The 20,030-nt window shown below is 41.7% G+C and overlaps 1 protein-coding gene across 1 annotated transcript; it reads right to left on the bottom strand.

Annotated features, from left to right (window-relative positions):
- Positions 1 to 1,018: 1,018 nt before the first annotated feature.
- On the bottom strand, positions 1,019 to 20,030 carry LOC311106456 (beta-taxilin-like; the record flags this gene model as incomplete). The annotated part of the gene is made up of 10 exons (XM_084148792.1): positions 1,019 to 1,456; positions 1,541 to 1,978; positions 2,100 to 2,195; positions 2,410 to 2,502; positions 4,693 to 4,767; positions 4,962 to 5,081; positions 6,529 to 6,723; positions 17,871 to 18,041; positions 18,694 to 18,785; positions 19,703 to 20,030. The coding sequence occupies 10 exons, from the start codon at positions 20,028 to 20,030 to the stop codon at positions 1,019 to 1,021; spliced, it is 2,046 nt and encodes a 681-aa protein (XP_084004918.1).

The following is a 20,030-nucleotide window of genomic DNA, read 5'->3' as shown; positions in this document are numbered from 1 at the left end:
GAATCGAATCGACAACCACGAATCGTGATACAAATCGAATCGTTGTTAAAACGAATCGTTACACCCCTAATAAACATGGTATTCAAATTGATCAGTGGCAGGTCTAATTTGTTTTCCCTGGGGCACTCAACCCTGATCTGTATTTATTAAAAACCCAGGGTCCTCTGCACTATTATTATCATGTATACATTCATGTCCTCCTCAACGGATAGGCAGATGGAGTTGACATGGCGACTTGGTGCCTGTCAGCCTACTGTTGTGTCCTTGGTGGAGGAGAGTTTGTGTAACTCAGTTATTTTCCCAGAACACAGACAGACCACGGCCTGGCAAAAACAACACACTCTGGGGATAGAGACTGTCTGACACAGATTGTATTAAAAAAGGAAATGTGCACTGTCCACTTAGCTTTTTTGGTTGGGTTGTCATGGAAACTACTGTAAGGATCCATCCCTAAATTATTGTGAAAGAGTGGCCACGTGTCTTCTAAGCCATTTGTGATGTCCAGTTAACAATTCATACAGAGAGAGAGACTGGTCCATTATCTAGCTACATACCATCTTCCAATATTTGGTCATATTAGATATGAGCTTTTATTGTGTAAAACAGAGAAGTGGGCCTATAAAAAACAATCCAAAGAGCACCGACATGTCTACATAGTCTACAATAAGATATTTATTGAAGTTACATTATAGGGTTCAGATGAAAAAAAAGACAGTGGCTTTTATGATGCTGTTTTGCAAGGCCACATTTGGCATTGGAAGGTATTTAGGCTGAAATGTCCTGAATAACCTTGCTACCCATTCTTTGGTTATGCCAGTGTATTTCTAAACGGTAAAAAACAGTACATCTCTTTCTGTCGTCATCTGCTATACAATTTAAACATACTTCTACTGCATGCCATGACTTTAGATACACCAGCATATAGACAGACCAAGCTGGATTAGATATCTCAACTCAACCATAACACCAGGCACAGGGACTACAGTACTAACGCTCACACAATGACACATTTTTCGGTTCAGCTGGTCTTCCTTGCATTCTTCTTCTTTGGTGTCTGCTTCTTGGCAGAGGGCTCTGGCTGTTTTGGGGTCTCTGGCTGGACTGGTGCTTCTACCTGTGCTGGAGCCTGTGCTGGTGCTTCTACCTGTGCTGGAGCCTGTGCTGGTGCTTCTACCTGTGCTGGAGCCTGTGCTGGTGTTTCTACCTGTGAGGGAGCCTGTGCTGGTGCTTCTACCTGTGAGGGAGCCTGTGCTGGTGCTTCTACCTGTGAGGGAGCCTGTGCTGGTGCTTCTACCTGTGAGGGAGCCTGTGCTGGTGCTTCTACCTGTGAGGGAGCCTGTGCTGGTTTTTCTACCTGTGCTGGAGCCTGTGCTGGTGGTTCTACCTGTGAGGGAGCCTGTGCTGGTGGTTCTACCTGTGAGGGAGCCTGTGCTGGTGCTTCTACCTGTGAGGGAGCCTGTGCTGGTGGTTCTACCTGTGAGGGAGCCTGTGCTGGTGCTTCTACCTGTGAGGGAGCCCGTGCTGGTGCCTTTGCGTGTACTGGTTCCTCTGCCTTTGCTGGTGCCTCTACCTGTATTTGTTCTGGGGCCTGTGTTGGTTCAGAGATCTTCTGGGCCTCAGCCGGTTCTGTAGACTCTGGCTCTTCCTCGCTGTCAGAGTCATCGTCATCATTGTCTCCTGTGGACGGGGCCAGTAGGGAGGCGGCGAATTCCGCCAGCCTGTTCTGCTCAGCTCTCAGACGGGCCATCTCCTCTGTCATCTCTGGCTCCTCAACAATGTCCATGAGGCTGTGGACTGGTTCATGGGCCTGCTCCTGTGTCTCGTCCTTGGGTGTCCCCTCGGGGGCGTTAGGGGTTTGGCGGATGCCTTTGATCTTGGAGTACAGGATCTTCCTCTCGTCCTGGAGTGCTCGGCAGAGCCTCTCCAGCTTGTCAATCTTCACAACGAACATCTCATACTCATTCTCCTTCAGAGTCCTCTGTGGGACAAGAGAGTGGAACAGAGAGAGTCAGGGACACTGTTGTTCATGCAGTTAAACTTGTTGTAGCTCATTTGAATGAAGGCTGACACTTTTGTATGTGTTATAGATAAGTAGTTACCTCTTCAATCATCTCAGAGAGAGCCTTGTTAGTGCTCTCAAATCTGGTCTTCCAAACATTAGACTCTTTGTCTAGTTTCTTCATCTTCTTTGTCATCTATGAAGCAATATGTTTGTTGTGTTAAAACGTATCTGAAAATGTAACCATCATTCTGAATATGTTTGATAGAAGCTTCAATCAATCCCTCCAGAATATAGCTGTTTTCTCATTTCAGGATTATGCTGACCTTATATCACCTCCAAGCACTTGGCCCTAAAAATACACTGTATATTTTAAGGAAGGATGATTTTATTTTAAGGATGCCAAATACCTTCTCCATTTCATTTTTGAAGCTGGCGTACACATCGTTGCTCTTAGACAACGTAGTCTGGAACTCTTCAAACTTCTGGGAGTACAGAACAAGCTGCAGAGAAACAGGAGAGAAATCCAGAAATGTATTTCAGGAGATGGCATGTTGACTTCACATGTAGCAATAATATGCATCTATTCACCTCAGGAACAATCAGATCTATGATTTTAACATTATTTCACACCAGAAATAAATGTTCTAAAGTTTAGAGGGAGTTGAGAGAGGAAGAGCCAGGGGGGTTCAGCAAACATTTGGTCATTCATGAGGGGGCTGACTGACTCATCTTTTCTCTGTGTATATTTTCCCTGACAAATAAGCACTTCCAATAAGGCCACTCATTGTTGGTATGCCTTGCCAGGCAGTCTGTCCAGCTAGAGTTAACAGGCTAATCTCTGGAGGCCCTCAGGGGAAAGCAGCATTGCACACACAGCCTGTCTCCAATATTCAAACATGTCTCTGCTAGCCACCCTGTTGAGATCAACTGTCTTTATTTGGAAGTTACTGGTTTGGCACAAAAGCAAAACAACTGATTTGACACGCTTTATAAAAGAGGAAAGGCTTTTGCTTGAATATGTTTTGTATTTCAGAAAAGCTCACTTGATACAGATCAGTTTCTGCCTCAAGGCTGATTTGGCCATTTCCTTGTGTGATCTAAATCTAAGTCTGTTATTGGACAGAGAAATGAAGGTTGACATTCCCAGTTAATTAGATTGGAAATGTGACATGCCGTGGTACAAATGTGTGATGAATTGTATGGGTACTGAAATGCAATATTAACATAATTTATGTTTTATTATTACTTTGTAATTTGATTTAGTTGGGAGCCAGGCTAATATTTCTATTGAGAAAACCCAAGGCTTTAAATAATGGCAAGGTTTCTCTGCAATTAATTATAACCATATAAACTGTCAGCGATAAATGCTTTTCCATTGGATTCATAAATTATTTTTGTATGATTTACCATTTAACATAGTGTGTGTCAGCCCAACTAATTTCATTGTATAATTTGCTTGCACCCATACAATGATTGTACCACATCCAATAAACATAGCAATTGTAATTGTATCATCATTTTCAAATGGAATAATCAATGGTACTGGAGTATGCACTCAATGTTCCAACAGAAAAAAGAACAGTGCTGCATTGGATTGATGAAATCATCACTTTTATCGACTCCTAGTCACATTAATTGCAAAGCAAGAGCTTTTTTTGTATTCCCATGATGCAGTGGGTCATCCTGCTGGTTCAGGGAGAGGAAGTTGCTCTTGCCTTGCCTGCTGCTATGATGGGAATTATGACTACTCTCTTTGCTGGTTTAACCGTGTACAGAAAAAATGTGTACAGCTCAGCTAACAGGTATTCCTTCCTTTCATATCAAGTGCTATGTACATCAAGCCATATAGTTATGAGAGAGGATAATCCGATTTGGGATTACTCTCAAATGAGGAGGTCACTTTGCCAATGTTTTGGGGCGATATTGAAGGGCTTTAGATCCCAATGGACAAATATACAGAAATAGAGTAGTTGTCTTTTAAAGGCCCAGTGCAGTCAAAAATCAGGTTTTCCTGTGTTTTGTATCATATTGGACAACAGCTGATAAAACTAACACTGTAAAAGTGTGAAGATATGTTATCAGTGTTATTTCCTGATAGTTGCTGGTTGAAAATACAATCTACACAGGACCTTCTAATCAGCAGGTTTTGCGTAGGTGGAGTTTTAGCTTGCCTGGTGACATCACCAGGCGGTATAAGTTAATATAGACCAATAACAAAGAGAGTTCCAAACCTCTCTGCCAACAACAGCTAGTTTTCACATCACATATCCCTCCCACGCCCCACTCAGATCACTCCCAAACAGTCAGCAAAATTCTTGCTTGAGAAATAGTTTTTTGCTAAAAAGCTATTTTTTTGTTTACAATTTTAATGGCAAACTATTACAGTAAGGTGCTTAATTGTAACCGAGAAATGATTTGATATTGAGATAAAAATGTCTGCATTGGGCCTTTACGACACATTGAGCAATCCAGAGGACCTTAACAGTCCTTAATGGGACTGTGCTTGCCTTTGGTAGGCTTGGACCTGAAAGAAATGGTTTGAATAAGAGTGCTTGACACCACATTGGATATATTCACCTGAGCCTGCATGACTGTCTCTTGCTCTCTCAGAAGTTTAACTTGTAGTTTCCACTCAGCTGCGTGTACCAGTAACTGGTTAAAAACAAAACACACGCAAAGCACAAATGTACCTTTTTCTTCAACTGCAACTCTTGCTCCTTCAATGTGTAGCATTTCTTTGTTTTGTCAATTGCCTCCCTAAGCAGCTAACAACAGAGACAGTGAATGGTTACAATACTGATTTGTGTGAGCATCACATGCACAATAAGACTTATTGGTTGTAGACTTGAAAGTAAACCAGAATAAAAAGTAAGGCAAATGTTTCTCTACTATATTTACATTGCTTTACAGTACTTTGTGGGTAAGGTCTGTAACAATTGGTTAAAGTATAGTAACTCACATATTCCTTCTCTCTCTTGTGCTTCTCCTCAGCCTCCTGCAGCTGTGCGTTGGCTTTCTCCAGTTTGGCATCAGACAGCTTCTGCTGCAGGTCGTGGTGCTTGAAGATCTTCTCCAAGCTCTGAGTGATAGACAAGGTGAGATGACACACTAGATTAGACACTTTGGTTTGAGAAGGGCCTCTGAGACATTCTGTACAGGTCACAACTCAATCAATTAGGATACATTTCACACATTTTATCTAGCTTAAACCACCAATGCTATCCTATGTCTGTCTATGAGAAATGGTCATAAACATGTGCCTTGATAAGTAATTAAGACCATTGTTGTTTGCCTACAGTCTTTCATTGGAAAGTTCAGACACTGTTTATGATGCCTGTGAGAACAGACACAATAGTGGGTGGAGAACCAATTAAAACCTGGGACTTACTGAATTATTGTTTCACATTTATCAGGAGGGCAAATGTAAAAGCCTTATTAAATGGTTATAAAGTATTGTCTTTATCAGGATTATTATTATTATTATTATTATTAGTATTATCAGGGCACACATTCTGATAAGAATACTGACCCCAGATTAGTTCAATTGGGGAAAATAATTGTTTCTATAGATATTGTTTATTTTGCGTGTAAGACTAATCTATTTTCTGTACTATGGAAAATATCTATATGCATAAACAGTGTGGCATAATCCACAAGTTTTCTGCCAAAGGCAGCAGAGTTCATTTATGTCCATCTGGATTTTTTTAAACATTTTTGTCATTTTAGCAGACACTCTTATCCAGAGCGACTTATAGTTAGTGAGTGCATAATTTTTTTTTTCATACTGAATTCTTCTCAGCATTTATCCAACAATCAAATATCAACTTGTATAAATTTTAAGTCATAATTGCTTGTTCATCATTGCAAGGTGTGGATCTAATCACTTATTTGAATAAGACACAGATGTTATTTGGATATCGAATAATCAAAATTTTCTTAAGTGTTTATACTGACTACAACCAGCAGATGGCACTCAAGACAAATTATTAGAAACTCCACAAGTAAAAAAATACAAATGATAAGAAATTGAAATCTTCTTATGTTTTACAACACCAGCCCCAGCTGTGTGTGGGCAGCAGAAGTGTTGCAACAGCCTCAGTGGCAACCAACTGCATGACAGATCCTGGTTTTCGTGCGTCACTTTAGGCTTGTCATTTCCCTGGTGCATTGTTGTGTGATTACATATGACATGCTATAGTGTTATTCAATGAGCACCCTTTGCTGGCTATATCTCTGACTATTGATGTCCGTAGGGAGCAATAATACCTCTAAGTGTCTTTATTCAAAGATCTGACTCAACTCTTTTGTCACAGCTATCTCACTGAACATGAGGTACAAGTGTCTATTTCCTGTAGAGACGTTTGTTCCTTTTGGGGACAGATTAATCATGATCAATAACAGCTTTGGTTATCAAATGACTCCATGACTGGAGCCCGGATGCATGGTGTTAGTAGGCCAAGGATGAGGGTGTACAGACATACAGACATGTAACAGTGAGGTTAAGGTTAAGTATTCTTGTCGTGTACCTCCTCTCTCTGCTCGTACTGGCTGATGATGTGTTTGAGTTTGTCTGCCAGGTTGGTGTTCTCCAAACACAGCTTGTTGTTGCGGTTACTATGCTGCTCGATCTGAGCCTGGATGTCTGTCAGTGTGCTCTGGAAGTGAGTGGTTATCTCCCTGCGCTTCTCCTCGTCCTCACGACAACGTGCTAGGGTCTCCTCCTGAGAGAATGAGGGAGGTAGAGAAGTAGAGAGGGAGAGGGAAGGGAAAGAGAGAGGGAGAATTCGGGAGAGGGAGGGAGAGAGCGGGAGAGAGAGAGACATTCAGACGCAGGGGCGGATTGGCCATCTGGCATTTCGGGCAAACGCCAGATGTGCTGGTCCATTTCTATCCCAGTGGGCCTGTCTAATTTTTGTATTTTTGTGCAAAATGCTAACGATCTGGCTAATAATGGCGGCCTCAAGGAAAATAATGGGCCAGTTTGGAGGCCTCAAGGAAAGGAATGGGCCGGTGTGTTAGAAATGCCAGGGCCGATTTTTGGTCCCATACTGTGCATAGTATAGAGCAGATACCTGCTTATAGGAAAACCACCTAAAAACGATATTTTGATATTAGTTTCATTATTCCATTGTTGACAAAGTCCCAACATGTTTTGCTTGTCAGCAATCAAGTTTTCAAGATATGTCACTTTCAAAATACAGAAATCATCGCCGTGTGATGCATTTTGCATCATATGATGCAAAACACACCATCATATATGCAAAATGCATCATACGGGGATGATTTCTGTATTTTGAAAGTTACAGTGGAGAGAACAAGTATTTGATACACTGCCGATTATCTGCCAAAAATCCAGAAAATCACATTGTATGATTTTTAAGTAATTAATTTGCATTTTATTGCATGACATAAGTATTTGATACATCAGAAAAGCAGAACTTAATATTTGGTACAGAAATCTTTGTTTGCAATTACAGAGATCATACGTTTCCTGTAGGTCTTGACCAGGTTTGCACACACTGCAGCAGGGATTTTGGCCCACTCCTCCATACAGACCTTCTCCAGATCCTTCAGGTTTCGGGGCTGTCGCTGGGCAATACGGACTTTCAGCTCCCTCCAAAGATTTTCTATTGGGTTCAGGTCTGGAGACTGGCTAGGCCACTCCAGGACTTTGAGATGCTTCTTACGGAGCCACTCCTTAGTTGCCCTGGCTGTGTGTTTCGGGTCATTGTCATGCTGGAAGATCCAGCCACGACCCATCTTCAATGCTCTTACTGAGGGAAGGAGGTTGTTGGCCAAGATCTCGCGTTACATGGCCCCATCCATCCTCCCCTCAATATGGTGCAGTCGTCCTGTCCCCTTTCCAGAAAAGCATCCCCAAAGAATGATGTTTCCAACTCCATGCTTCACGGTTGGGATGGTGTTCTTGAGGTTGTACTCATCCTTCTTCTTCCTCTAAACACGGCGAGTGGAGTTTAGACCAAAAAGCTATATTTTTGTCTCATCAGACCACATGACCTTCTCCCATTCCTCCTCTGGATCATCCAGATGGTCATTGGCAAACTTCAGACGGGTTCTGGACATGCACTGGCTTGAGCAGGGGGACCTTGCGTGCGCTGCAGGATTTTAATCCATGACGGCGTAGTGTGTTACTAATGGTTTTCTTTGAGACTGTGGTCCCAGCTCTCTTCAGGTCATTGACCAGGTCCTGCCGTGTAGTTCTGGGCTGATCCCTCACCTTCCTCATGATCATTGATGCCCCACGAGGTGAGATCTTGCATGGAGCCCCAGACCGAGGGTGATTGACCGTCATCTTGAACTTCTTCCATTTTCTAATAATTGCGCCAACAGTTGTTGCCTTCTCACCAAGCTGCTTGCCTATTGTGCTGTAGCCCATCCCAGCCTTGTGCAGGTCTACAATTGTATTGCCAATGACCATCTGGATGATCCAGAGGAGGAATGGGAGAAGGTCATGTGGTCTGATGAGACAAAAATAGAGCTTTTTGGTCTAAACTCCACTCGCGGTGTTTGGAGGAAGAAGAAGGATGAGTACAACCCCAAGAAAACCATCCCAACCGTGAAGCATGGAGGTGGAAACATCATTCATTGGGGATGATTTTCTGGAAAGGGGACAGGACGACTGCACCGTATTGAGGGGAGGATGGATGGGGCCATGTATCATGAGATCTTGGCCAACAACTTCCTTCCCTCAGTAAGAGCATTGAAGATGGGTCGTGACTGGGTCTTCCCGCATGACAACGACCCGAAACACACAGCCAGGGCAACTAAGGAGTGGCTCTGTAAGAAGCATCTCAAGGTCCTGGAGTGGCCTAGCCAGTCTCCAGACCTTAACCCAATAGAAAATCTTTGGAGGGAGCTGAAAGTCCGTATTGCCCAGCGACAGCCCCGAAACCTGAAGGATCTGGAGAAGGTCTGTATGGAGGAGTGGGCCAAAATCCCTGCTGCAGTGTGTGCAAACCTGGTCGAGACCTACAGGAAACGTATGATCTCTGTAATTGCAAAAAAAAGGTTTCTGTACCAAATATTAAGTTCTGCTTTTCTGATGTATCAAATACTTATGTCATGCAATAAAATGCAAATTAATTACTTAAAAATCATACAATGTGATATTCTGGATTTTTGTTTTAGATTCCGTCTCTCACAGTTGAAGTGTACCTATGATAAAAATTACAGACCTCTACATGCTTTGTAAGTAGGAAAACCTGCAAAATCGGCAGTGTTTCAAATACTTGTTCTCCCCACTGTATGTATCAATCGACGGAAATAACATACATTTCCCTAAAATCTGATCACTTCATCTCATTACACACAGACAATATTTTACTATATCTAGCCAATGTATCTCAATCGCTCCCAAACACATTGAAGCTCATGGATAAATTCAGCTTAATCTCAAGCTATAAAATGTATCTAACAAATTCACCCCCTACTGCCTCTCAAGACTCCGATGGAGGACTCCATCTCCACTTTTAAATATTTGGGAAAATATATATTTCCTTCCTTAGATAAAACCATTGCCAGAAATTTTAACAGTACGCTCAAATCAATTCAATCCGACCTCAGTAGATGTACTAATATCCAAGTTTCTTTAACCGACAGAATATCTATTGCCAAGGCTGAATTTCTGTAGTTCAATGCTTCCCATGGCTTCCCCTTCTGGCTATTGGGATAACATTCATAGTGTGGTTTGAAAATGTATATGGGAAGGTAAATGATCACAGATAAAATTAACACATTTACAAAGAGAGAAAGACGTAGGAAGACTATCCATACAAAAATGTAAATTGTATTTCCAGGCACTAGCATTTCACCCCATCCGTAAAATTGATTTAAAAAAATGGAATCAAAATGGCATGCCCATACTCCAATATTTCACAACAATGCCTTGCGATCTGGAGGGTGGCCTTTTGCATCCCCCCAATGGTCCAAATGGGGAATCCGTACCCTTACTGATATCATGGACAGTAATGGTTTGAGAACATTCCAAGATTTGAAAGACACACACATTACCAGGCAACTCCTTTTTTCTATATTTACAACTATGTTTTTTATTTATATTTACAACTATGGAGTCCCTTGGTAACCCAACTACCGAACCATCCATTGATGGGATTTATGAATAAATTATCTGGCCTCCCGAAAGGACTGATCTCTATAATATATAAACAACTTTTGGAAAGTTCATATTCTGAGCAAGCCATTAAAAAAATCATGGTCCACAGATCTAATTGAATCTGAACAACCCTTTAACTTTAATATTGAAAAATATGACCTTGGCATTCCGTAATCCGAACTATCAATTTATACATTTAAGTTTGTTCACTGACTGTATTTAACACCCATTAAACATTTTACGATTAAATTGGCACCAACTCCCAACTGTTCACTGTGTCCTGAAATCAGGTAGGCACATTCCTTTCATATGATGTGGGAGTGCCCTGCAGTTAAATGCTTCTGGGGCAAAGTTACAAAATTAATTTAGAAGTGCATGAATTTAAATATTCAATGCTTTGCATCTATTATCTTACTTAACGATGATAGCCCCTTGAATCTCTCAATCAATCAGAGAAGATTACTGCTGGCAGACAGCATTGCGGCCAAAAAAATGTTGGCTTTAAGATTGCAACCACCTCATTCTCTCCCATTTAACCAGTGGATACAGTTACTATTAGAAGTTATAACATTAGAATTATCGACAGTGTTGGGGTTATATTTGTATGTATTTCTTTTATTGTTTTTTGGTACCTGTATACCCCACCCCAAAAATGTTTTTAAGAAAAAACTAAATAAAAAGTTAGTCACAAAAAAAAATTTGTTGCTGGGGTCAGGATTGTGAAATGCCAGTTTCCAGACTCAGGTTACTGAGAAGCGAACCAAGCATTGCCAGAGTTTCTATCTTAAGACATGGCTGTTTATTTGACTGTGTTTACAAACAACACAGGCATAAGCTCCAACATGGGAAATGTACTGTAACTCAACTACACCCGCCGATAAGTGCACAAAGACAGAGCTCTTACCACTGAAGCAGCAAAGCACATTAATGCCACGCCTCCTCAGACTCTCTCTTACATAAGGCGCTACCAGATGACAAGACATGATCTTCCACTTTCAACAGCTGTCACATTCCCATTCAGATCAGCACATTTTGATTTACTTTTGTTAGCGTGTAGGATTCATGTTTACTTTACAATAAGATTTTTGCACATTGTTTGTTTGATTTAGGATGTACAAAGAGCTGGCTATTTACACAAATCTGCATATTAATCGATTATACCCAATAGTCAAATGATAATCCCTGATTTCCTCTATATATTGAAATGTGAAGATGTTAGACGGAGCAGAAAGAGATGGAGGGGTCAAGGCATTAGAGCCTCTTTCTCTCGCCTTTGATTTATAGTCGAAGGGCAGATGCCACAAACGCCCAATGAAACCATCCCTCTTGTCAGAGAGCCGCATCACCGGTGCCCTGTGTCTGAGGGGTCTCCTCCCAGGGCCTGAGTGTGAATCACACACACACACACACAGTGCCTTGTGGTGGTGAGAGATGACAGAGGACCTCGAGGGGGAGAGAGGGAGAGAGACAGGGAGTCCAATTACCTCCCAAGGGGAGCAGAACAGGAGATTCAATATGTCCCAGAGATTGTGTAAGGGTTACACAATAGATAGAATACTGATCCAGTAAAAAGGGACCATTTGTTTACAGATCATTGAGCATTATGCCATTGATTTATAGGGTGATGTATGATTCATAAACAAATCAAATAGCCAATAATTAAACTGTGTACACAACTATTGCCTGTGAATCAAAGGATAAGTGAACAGTGGTTTAATTTATGTCGATTAAGGGATAAACTTGATCAATACCTACGGTTTAGCTGAAGAGGTTTCACCTTTTGAGAGGAAAAACAGCAGTGGCAATGTGTCAACTCACAATAGAAATCTTTAATTGTGCTAAACCTGTGACCTTTGCCCAAATTAGGTAGTGCCGTTGGTCATGCCCTTTCTTTGAAATGTTACAGACGAACCACTTATAATGGGATGACTAAACATACCGTATGTCAATCTATTATTTATAGATGTAACAGGACACTCAACCATGTAAGGGCTAATTGAGCTATGACCCTCTCACATTGAGATCCCTCTGACTCAGGGTAGAGAGTCAAGGCGTTTTGGAGTGGCCGCTTTAACCATCCAACTTTTCGAATGACAATACCAGTAGAATTGTTTTTTTAAGCACATTTCTACAGCGGGGTAAAGCCATTTGAATTCAATCTTTTTTTGACAGCACCCCTTTTAATTTGAATGAAACCTTCCATACATATTTGCCCATGCCAAACCATTCAAGAGATAAAGGTGCTCAAAGTTGACATATTTTGCATACCCCACCATACGATGAGACATCCATGTCTTCATCACTGGAAAATAAATTGATTGATATCATTTAAAAGTTTACAAACAGGGTTGTCAAACTATTTTCACATTTCTTGAAAAACAAAAATGTAAATATACATTTGGTCAATTATTTTGTACCTTTAACGGCAAAAGAAAATCACGCGTGAACTCTGATTTTTCATATTCACAGATGTTGTAATTTAGACCCTATTTTACATAATCTGAGGTTTTTGTGTTGTGCCTGCCATCGGTTGAGACACAACATGCTTTTGAATACAGAAATTGCAACTTTCAAATGGTACCAGAAAGATGGGTGGAGGTCTACACATCAGATAATGTTGCCTTGAATGGGAACATTTGTTGTTTTAAATTGAACTGTCAATCCTCCATAGGAAACCTATTGAAATCATAGAAATATAGATTTAAGTTGAAATTCGACGGTGGGTGGATCGGTGGCTGTCTTTGTGGTAGTAATTAGAAGTTACAATTTCAATTCAATTTCAATGGTGTACCAGCTAAATTGCAGTGGTCTGAAGGGATAGATCCACTCTATGAATTATATTTCTATGATTGAAATGACACCCACCATCTATTCAAGAGCATGTTGTGTCTCAACCAATGGCGGGCACAACACAAAAACCTCAGATGATGTAAAGTAGGGTCTAAGCTACAACATATGCGAATAAAAATAATAATAATAATCAAGAAATTAAACATAGTTTGACAACCCTGTTTGTAAGCGTTTAAGTGATATCCAACTCAACCGTTTATCTTTTCCAATGATGGAGACATGGATGTCTCATGGTATGGTGTGGTATGCAAAATGGGTCAACTTTGAGCACCTTTATCTCCTGAATGTTTTGGCATTCAGGTCCAAAAAGTCACTTTCTGACCACTTCTTCCATGGGCAAACATGTATTGAAAGTTTTGTTTAAATCAAAAGGGATGCTGTCAAAAAGTGATTGAATTCAAATGGATTTACCCAATGAGAATAGTTGACAGGCATTGACAGTAACATTTTGACTCTCCTGCATTTAATGTCTTATTTCCCTCATCAAGTCTATTTATATTTGAGTTTCAATACTCACAGCTACCAACAGCAAGACATCAATAGAAACTTGATCAGTTAATCAAACATACAGTAATGGGCTTTTTCCAATAAAGCACCAGTGTGTCGCCAGTGATTATGTTAATGTGAGCTCTAGTGTTATGTTTTGGGAACTGTGTTTAAACATAGCTAGGGCTGACACTAAAGACTTTTGAAGAGCAGAATCAACAACAATCAAGACAGTTCTTTGTGAGAAGGTGTTAACCGTGGAAGGTGTTGTTAACCCATGTTCACAGTTAGCCATTGTTATGTTAATAGAAGCCAAAAAGGTACTAGTGGCCAGAGCCTTGGCTGCAAGTCAGAGCAGTTCCACTGAGACCATGGCAAGATGAGACAATGGGGCCAGGTCAAGGAGGTGGAAACACAAAAGTCTGAGCCTTTTGGGTAAACACTGGGGTAAGTCCTTTGTAGAAATACGCCATAAGAGTTGACTGAGGATAAACTGAGCTATCTGGACCCCTGCCATTCAACAATATAGGGTTGGCTGAGGTTGAGCTGTAGTAGAATAGGTGTGTGCAGTTAAAATTGGCAAAAATACACACACATTTCTTTCCACAAGGCTGTGGGGTGAGACAGGGATGCTGCTTGAGCCACACCATCTTCAACAAATATATCAACGAATTGGTGAGGGCACTAGAACAGTCTGCAGCACCCGGCCTCACCCTACTAGAATCTGAAGTCAAATGTCTACTGTTTGCTGATGATCTGGTGCATCTGTCCCCAACCAGGGAGGGCCTACAGCAGCACCTAGATCTTCTGCACAGATTCTGTCAGACCTGGGCCCTGACAGTAAATCTCAGTAAGACAAAAATAATAGTGTTCCAAAAAAGGCCCTCTTGCCAGGACCACAAATTCCATCTAGACACCGTTGCCCTAGAGCACACAAAAAATGATATCTACCTCGGCCTAAACATCAGTGCCACAGGTAACTTCCACAAAGCTGCGAACGATCTGAGAGACAAGGCAAGAAGGGCCTTCTACGCCATCAAAGGGAACATCAAATTCAACATCCCAATTAGGATCTGGCTAAAAATACTTGAATCAGTTATAGAACCCATTGCCCTTTGTGGTTGTGAGGTCTGGGGTCCACTCACTAACCAATAATTTACAAAATGGGACAAACACCAAATTGAGACTGCATGCAGAATTCTTCAAAAACATCCTCAGTTTACAATGTAAAACACAAAATAATGCATGCAGAGCAGAATTAGGTTGATACCCGCTAATTATCAAAATTCAGAAAAGAGCCGTTAAATTCTACAACCACCTAAAAGGAAGCGATTCCCAAACCTTCCATAACAAAGCCATCCCCTACAGAGATATTAACCTAGAGAAGAGTCCCCTAAGCAAGCTGGTCCTGGGGCTCTGTTCACAAGCACAAACAGACTCCACAGAGCCCCAGGACAGCAACAACAACACAATTAGACCCAACCAAATCATGAGAAAACAAAAAGATAATTACTTGACATTTTGGAAAGAATTTACCAAAATATTGAGCAAACTGGAATGCTATTTGGCCCTAAACAGAGAGTACACAGTGGCAGAATACCTGACCACTGTTACTAACCCAAACTTAAGGAAAGCTTTGACTATGTTGTGGTCCTCTGTAGCTCAACTGGTAGAGCACGGCGCTTGTAACGCCAAGGTAGTGGGTTCGATCCCCGGGACCACCCATACACAAAAAAATTATGTATGCACGCATGACTGTAAGTCGCTTTGGATAAAAGCGTCTGCTAAATGGCTTATTATTATTATTATTATGTTCAGACTCAGTGAGCATAGCCTTGCTATTGAGAGAGGCCGCCGTAGGTAGACCTGGCTCTCAAGAGAAGACAGGCTATGTGCACACTGGCCACAAAGTGAGGTAGAAACTGAGCTGCACTTCCTAACCTCCTGCCAAATGTATGACCGTATTAGAAACACATATTTCCCTCAGATTACACAGACACACAAAGAATGTGAAAACAAATCCAATTTTGATAAACTCCCATATCTATTGGGTGAAGTACCACAGTGTGCCATCACAGCAGCAAGATTTGTGAACTGTTGCCACAAGAAAAGGGAAACCAGTGAAGAACAAACACCATTGTAAATACAACCCATATTTATGTTGATTTATTTTCCCTTTTGTACTTTAACTATTTGCACATCGTTATAACACTGTACATAGCCATAATATGACATTTGAAATGTCTCTATTCCTTTGAAACTTTTGTGAGTGTAATGTTTACTGTTCATTTTATTGTTTATTTCACTTTTGTTTATTATCTATTTCACTTGCTTTGGCAATGTAAACATATGTTTCCCATGCCAATAAAGCACTTTGAATTAAATTGAATTGAACTTTGGAATGTAATCTTGCTTGAGACCTGATTCATGCTTTCTTTCAGAGCTAATGCCTATAGGCTTTAGCTCAATGTGCTAACATAGTCTTACGTCATGTGGATAACCCGGGTTCAAAACCTAGTTGGTCTTATGAACACCCACCCCGAGGGTGTTGAACCCATAATGTTGAGTAGATTAGTGTAAAGTGGAGTTAGACTGGACTGTGAGAACCCACCAGTGGCGGCTCCTGAAAAAATTCTCAGGAGGGGCAATTTTTCTGATGATTTAGGTGACCTACACACATTTAAAAAAAGATATGTCCAGCAACAACATGAAGACAGGGGCAGCATATAAGTCAATACCAGAAGCATTTATTGACTGATCTGGGGAGATGGATTCCAGTTTCTGTGACAGATTATAAATAATCTCTGATGCCTTTGTTATATTAGCTTTTGGTTGAATGTACTGTCGTAGTAAATATATAATGTTATAGCTTGGTCTGACTAAAATCTTGTGCATGACCCATTTTGTGTTGGGCGTTTGTTTTCAATCAATGCTGTTCCTATCCTATAACAATGGACAAAAGAGTCCTATCTTGTCAGCCTTGTCAGCAGGTGGCCAAGGACAACACCCACGCCATAGGTCTCTCAGTTCTTCCAACTCACGAGTTCTTGCTCTGAGGACACACACACACACACACACACACACACACACACACACACACATCATCACTGATAACACACACACACACACACACATCATCACTGTTAAACACACACACACACACACACACACAAAAATCCCCTCTCTTTAGGCTGAACATTTGAAGACAGAGAACCCGACTCAGAGCCAATGCAACAGTGGAGGGGACCTCGCCCAACTCATCAGGACCAATCAGAAGATCAGAACTACTAGATTCAACCTACATCATTTATTGTATAAAATGTCTGCACACAATGTTTTCGGGGCTCTCTTCAGATAGCTCCCTAAGAGTTTGACGAACGAGTCCGTGCACGCGATTCCAGATATCTTTACCTCTGAATAAACTGCCTTTATTATACCATATCCACCCTGTCCAAAGTCTCTACTTGGTCTCAGTTCTCCAGTAAACTTGTGATTATCAACAGTACACAACGGTAACAAACAATTGGGGGAACTCACGGGGCAGATAGTAAGGTCGCAGTGACACAGAAAGCAGTTCAATGTCGGGGGTACAGAGTCGCTCTCTTACCAGGATCGATTTTCCCTGTGACTGTGTCAGATCGCGGTCCGCTCTGACCAGGGTGAAGCCGGCCGGCTCCACTTCTCTGTCCGGGACTCTGTCATCCAGCCAAGTCTCCCAGCTGTATTGGATTCCGCTGCCAGCAGCGTTTTCATTATTTAGTCCGTTCGTAGCGGGTATGTACACGATCAACAAGATCAGTCCAAAACCCACCACTGGAAATCCATGGTTGGCAGAATGTTTGTAAACTAAGTGTACAAATTAAAAACATAAAATAACGCCACTAAGTGTACAAATTAAAAACATAAGATAACGCCACACTGCAGGTCGCAACAGAGACGCTGCTAGCCGCTATTTTCTTAGTTACGTTCATGGTTACGTCACGTATGACGAAAGCGCGTAAGTGCAAGCCCACAGACACCCATAGAGATTGTATTGAAAGCTTTGAAATTTGAAAAAAATAGATTTTACATGGGAGTCTATGACAGACTTCTGGGCGATTTTCAACATGACTGAAATCGCCCCAAAAACGGGCGGGGCCATTTGAAGCACGACTTTAGCCTGATTTGACATTTAGTGGCAGTCAGATCAGATTAGAACACTGATAACTACTGTTGCCGTGATATAATTGATTAGAAAAAAAATCCCTTCCTTTTCCCGTTTGGCAGTGCGTCGCCCATATCGCCCTATTGAACACACCGCCCCTGGAACCCACCTCAAGGGTCTTGAGCCCATTATGTTGATTAGATTAGTGTAGTGTTAATTGAAGCTGAGCTGAGCAGTGAGCAGTGATCACACACCTTGAGGGTCTTGTTGTGCCTCTGGAGCTCCCTGCAGAGGCTCTCCAGTTTGCTGCGGGCCAGGATGGCTCTGCTGTGCTCGTACTGGAGCTGGTCCCTCTCCTTCCCCACGTGGCCCTGCATCTTCTGGAGGAACCTCAGCTGCTTCTGTTCCCCCCAACGCTCCTCCAGCTGTGGACCACGCAGACAGATGTGCTATATACATTACACTGGATCACAGCCTCTGCGCTCTGTACAGACTTGGGCTCTTTAAGCTGCTGTTGGCTAACAACCGACTGGGTGACTAAAATAAGAAAAAATGCCCTAAGAGGATTTGGTATGGCTGGGTGAGTGGAGATGGATGGGTATATATTTGTTTAATCTCAACACTCGACATCTATTTAGATTTTCTGTTTCCTTATCCTGTTGATACTATGAACTGTATATGTAGGATGGCCTAAGGAACTATCCATTTATTAAACATGTAACTGACTGTGATAGCTGATGTCTTTGATAATATTATTCATAATGCATAGTGTTCCTGATATCTCTGTCGAGTAATTAAAGAGCCATGTTATAGCGAGCTGTATTATATGGCATATGACCTTGTGTTCGGATTCGCTTTTGCTGCCGGAGGCGCAGAATATTTAGGTCATCACGGTATGAGGCTGAACCACTTCCAAGATCTCACCAGGCACTCTCTGTTTTTCCCCGTTGATTCATTTGTGTGTTTTTATTTGTTTCCTTTTAACTTTCCCTCGTCTGTTTTATTGCCGCTGGTTACTGCTGTGCTGAAGGACTCTACTCTCTGGTGTGCTGATAGAGGGGAGAAGAGAACACTCACCAGTTCGGCATACTTCTTGAGGAGAGCATCCAATTTCTCCTGTGGTGTGTGCAGCTTGTTCAAACTTTGCATTAGTAGCATGCCCTCCTTTCCTGTGTTGATAGAGATAAATCATGTAATGTTTGTTTTCAGTAGGACTGATATTTAAAAAATAAAGATGGAAAAAGCCCACCAAGGATCATTCTATAAATTTCTTCAAAATAAATACTCTTCTGAAGCCATTTCCCCAGCATGAAAGCTATTGCTTCTTGACACCTATGGCTTTGGAAAAGCAAATAAAATCAAATTGGTGAAAATGCGTAAGCAAGATGTTTATAACCCTCCATTGCTGGCCTGGTTTCATGTTGTGGCAAAGAAACCAACTGTCTGCTATTGGTTAGAAAATACATGTTTGTGTTGCTTCTGCCCAGGACTTGTGTAACCTGTCCTCAAAACAGAATCTGACCATGGGGCACAACCTTGCTGTAATGTTAAGAAACAATAACAGCATGACACTTCTATTTTGTCTACTCTTCCCTGTGTGGATAAGTGATGATGAATGGGATTAAGTGTAAACTAACATGCACTTTGTCTTAGATTGGAAAGGATATGATGATGATTAAGAATGAATGCTGATTAAGAATGAATGCATCATCTGAATGAATCTATATTTTAAAATAAGTCCATGAGATCTATTCTCAGGAGCAGTAGCTATACCATATTTTTTGGGGATACATGTTCTGTCTATTGATTGCTTGTTAAGTTGTGACTACCATATTTCCTCTGGGCTATCTCATCAGCACACTGCCCTGTCTTTGCCCTCACAGCAACTGCTGTCGAACAACAACAGATTACAGCACAGCTGTGTCAAAAACAAAACCATTCTCCTGCTGAATGTAAGGATTAGTGAAGACTTGACTGTATGTTTTCCATATAAATCAGTGTGGATGTTGTCTTTAAAAGCAAAACTGCACAATCCAAATAATGCATGAGGAAAACAAAACAAAACAGTGACCCTAAAACCTCTCACCTAAGGCTTTCAGCAACTTCTTTGTGTCCTTGCCTGTGCTGGCGTCCTTGGTGGCTGTGACTTCATCACCTTGCTCTCTGCTGGCCTCCTCGTCCACATCCTCAGTTTCCAGGACGATGCACTGTTTCTCTATCAGGTTGGCTGCGGAGCCATAGGTGTTGATGATCTCCTCCAGCTGACGACCAAACTCCTCCATTGGGTCCATGTGCTGGGCCTCCTGGGCCTGGGGTGGAGGGACCTGGGTCTCTGTGGTGACTGGGGACGGTGGTGGGGTCACACTGGTCTGGGCTGGAATGACCTCTGCAGCAGACTGGACGTTGGTCTCCAT

The sequence above is a fragment of the Coregonus lavaretus genome (assembly GCF_964263955.1).
Source record: "Coregonus lavaretus genome assembly, chromosome: 31".
NCBI classification, from domain to species: Eukaryota; Metazoa; Chordata; class Actinopteri; order Salmoniformes; family Salmonidae; genus Coregonus; species Coregonus lavaretus.
The sequence above is the reverse complement of the archived record's forward strand: the minus strand, read 5'-3'. Positions and strand labels throughout refer to the sequence as shown.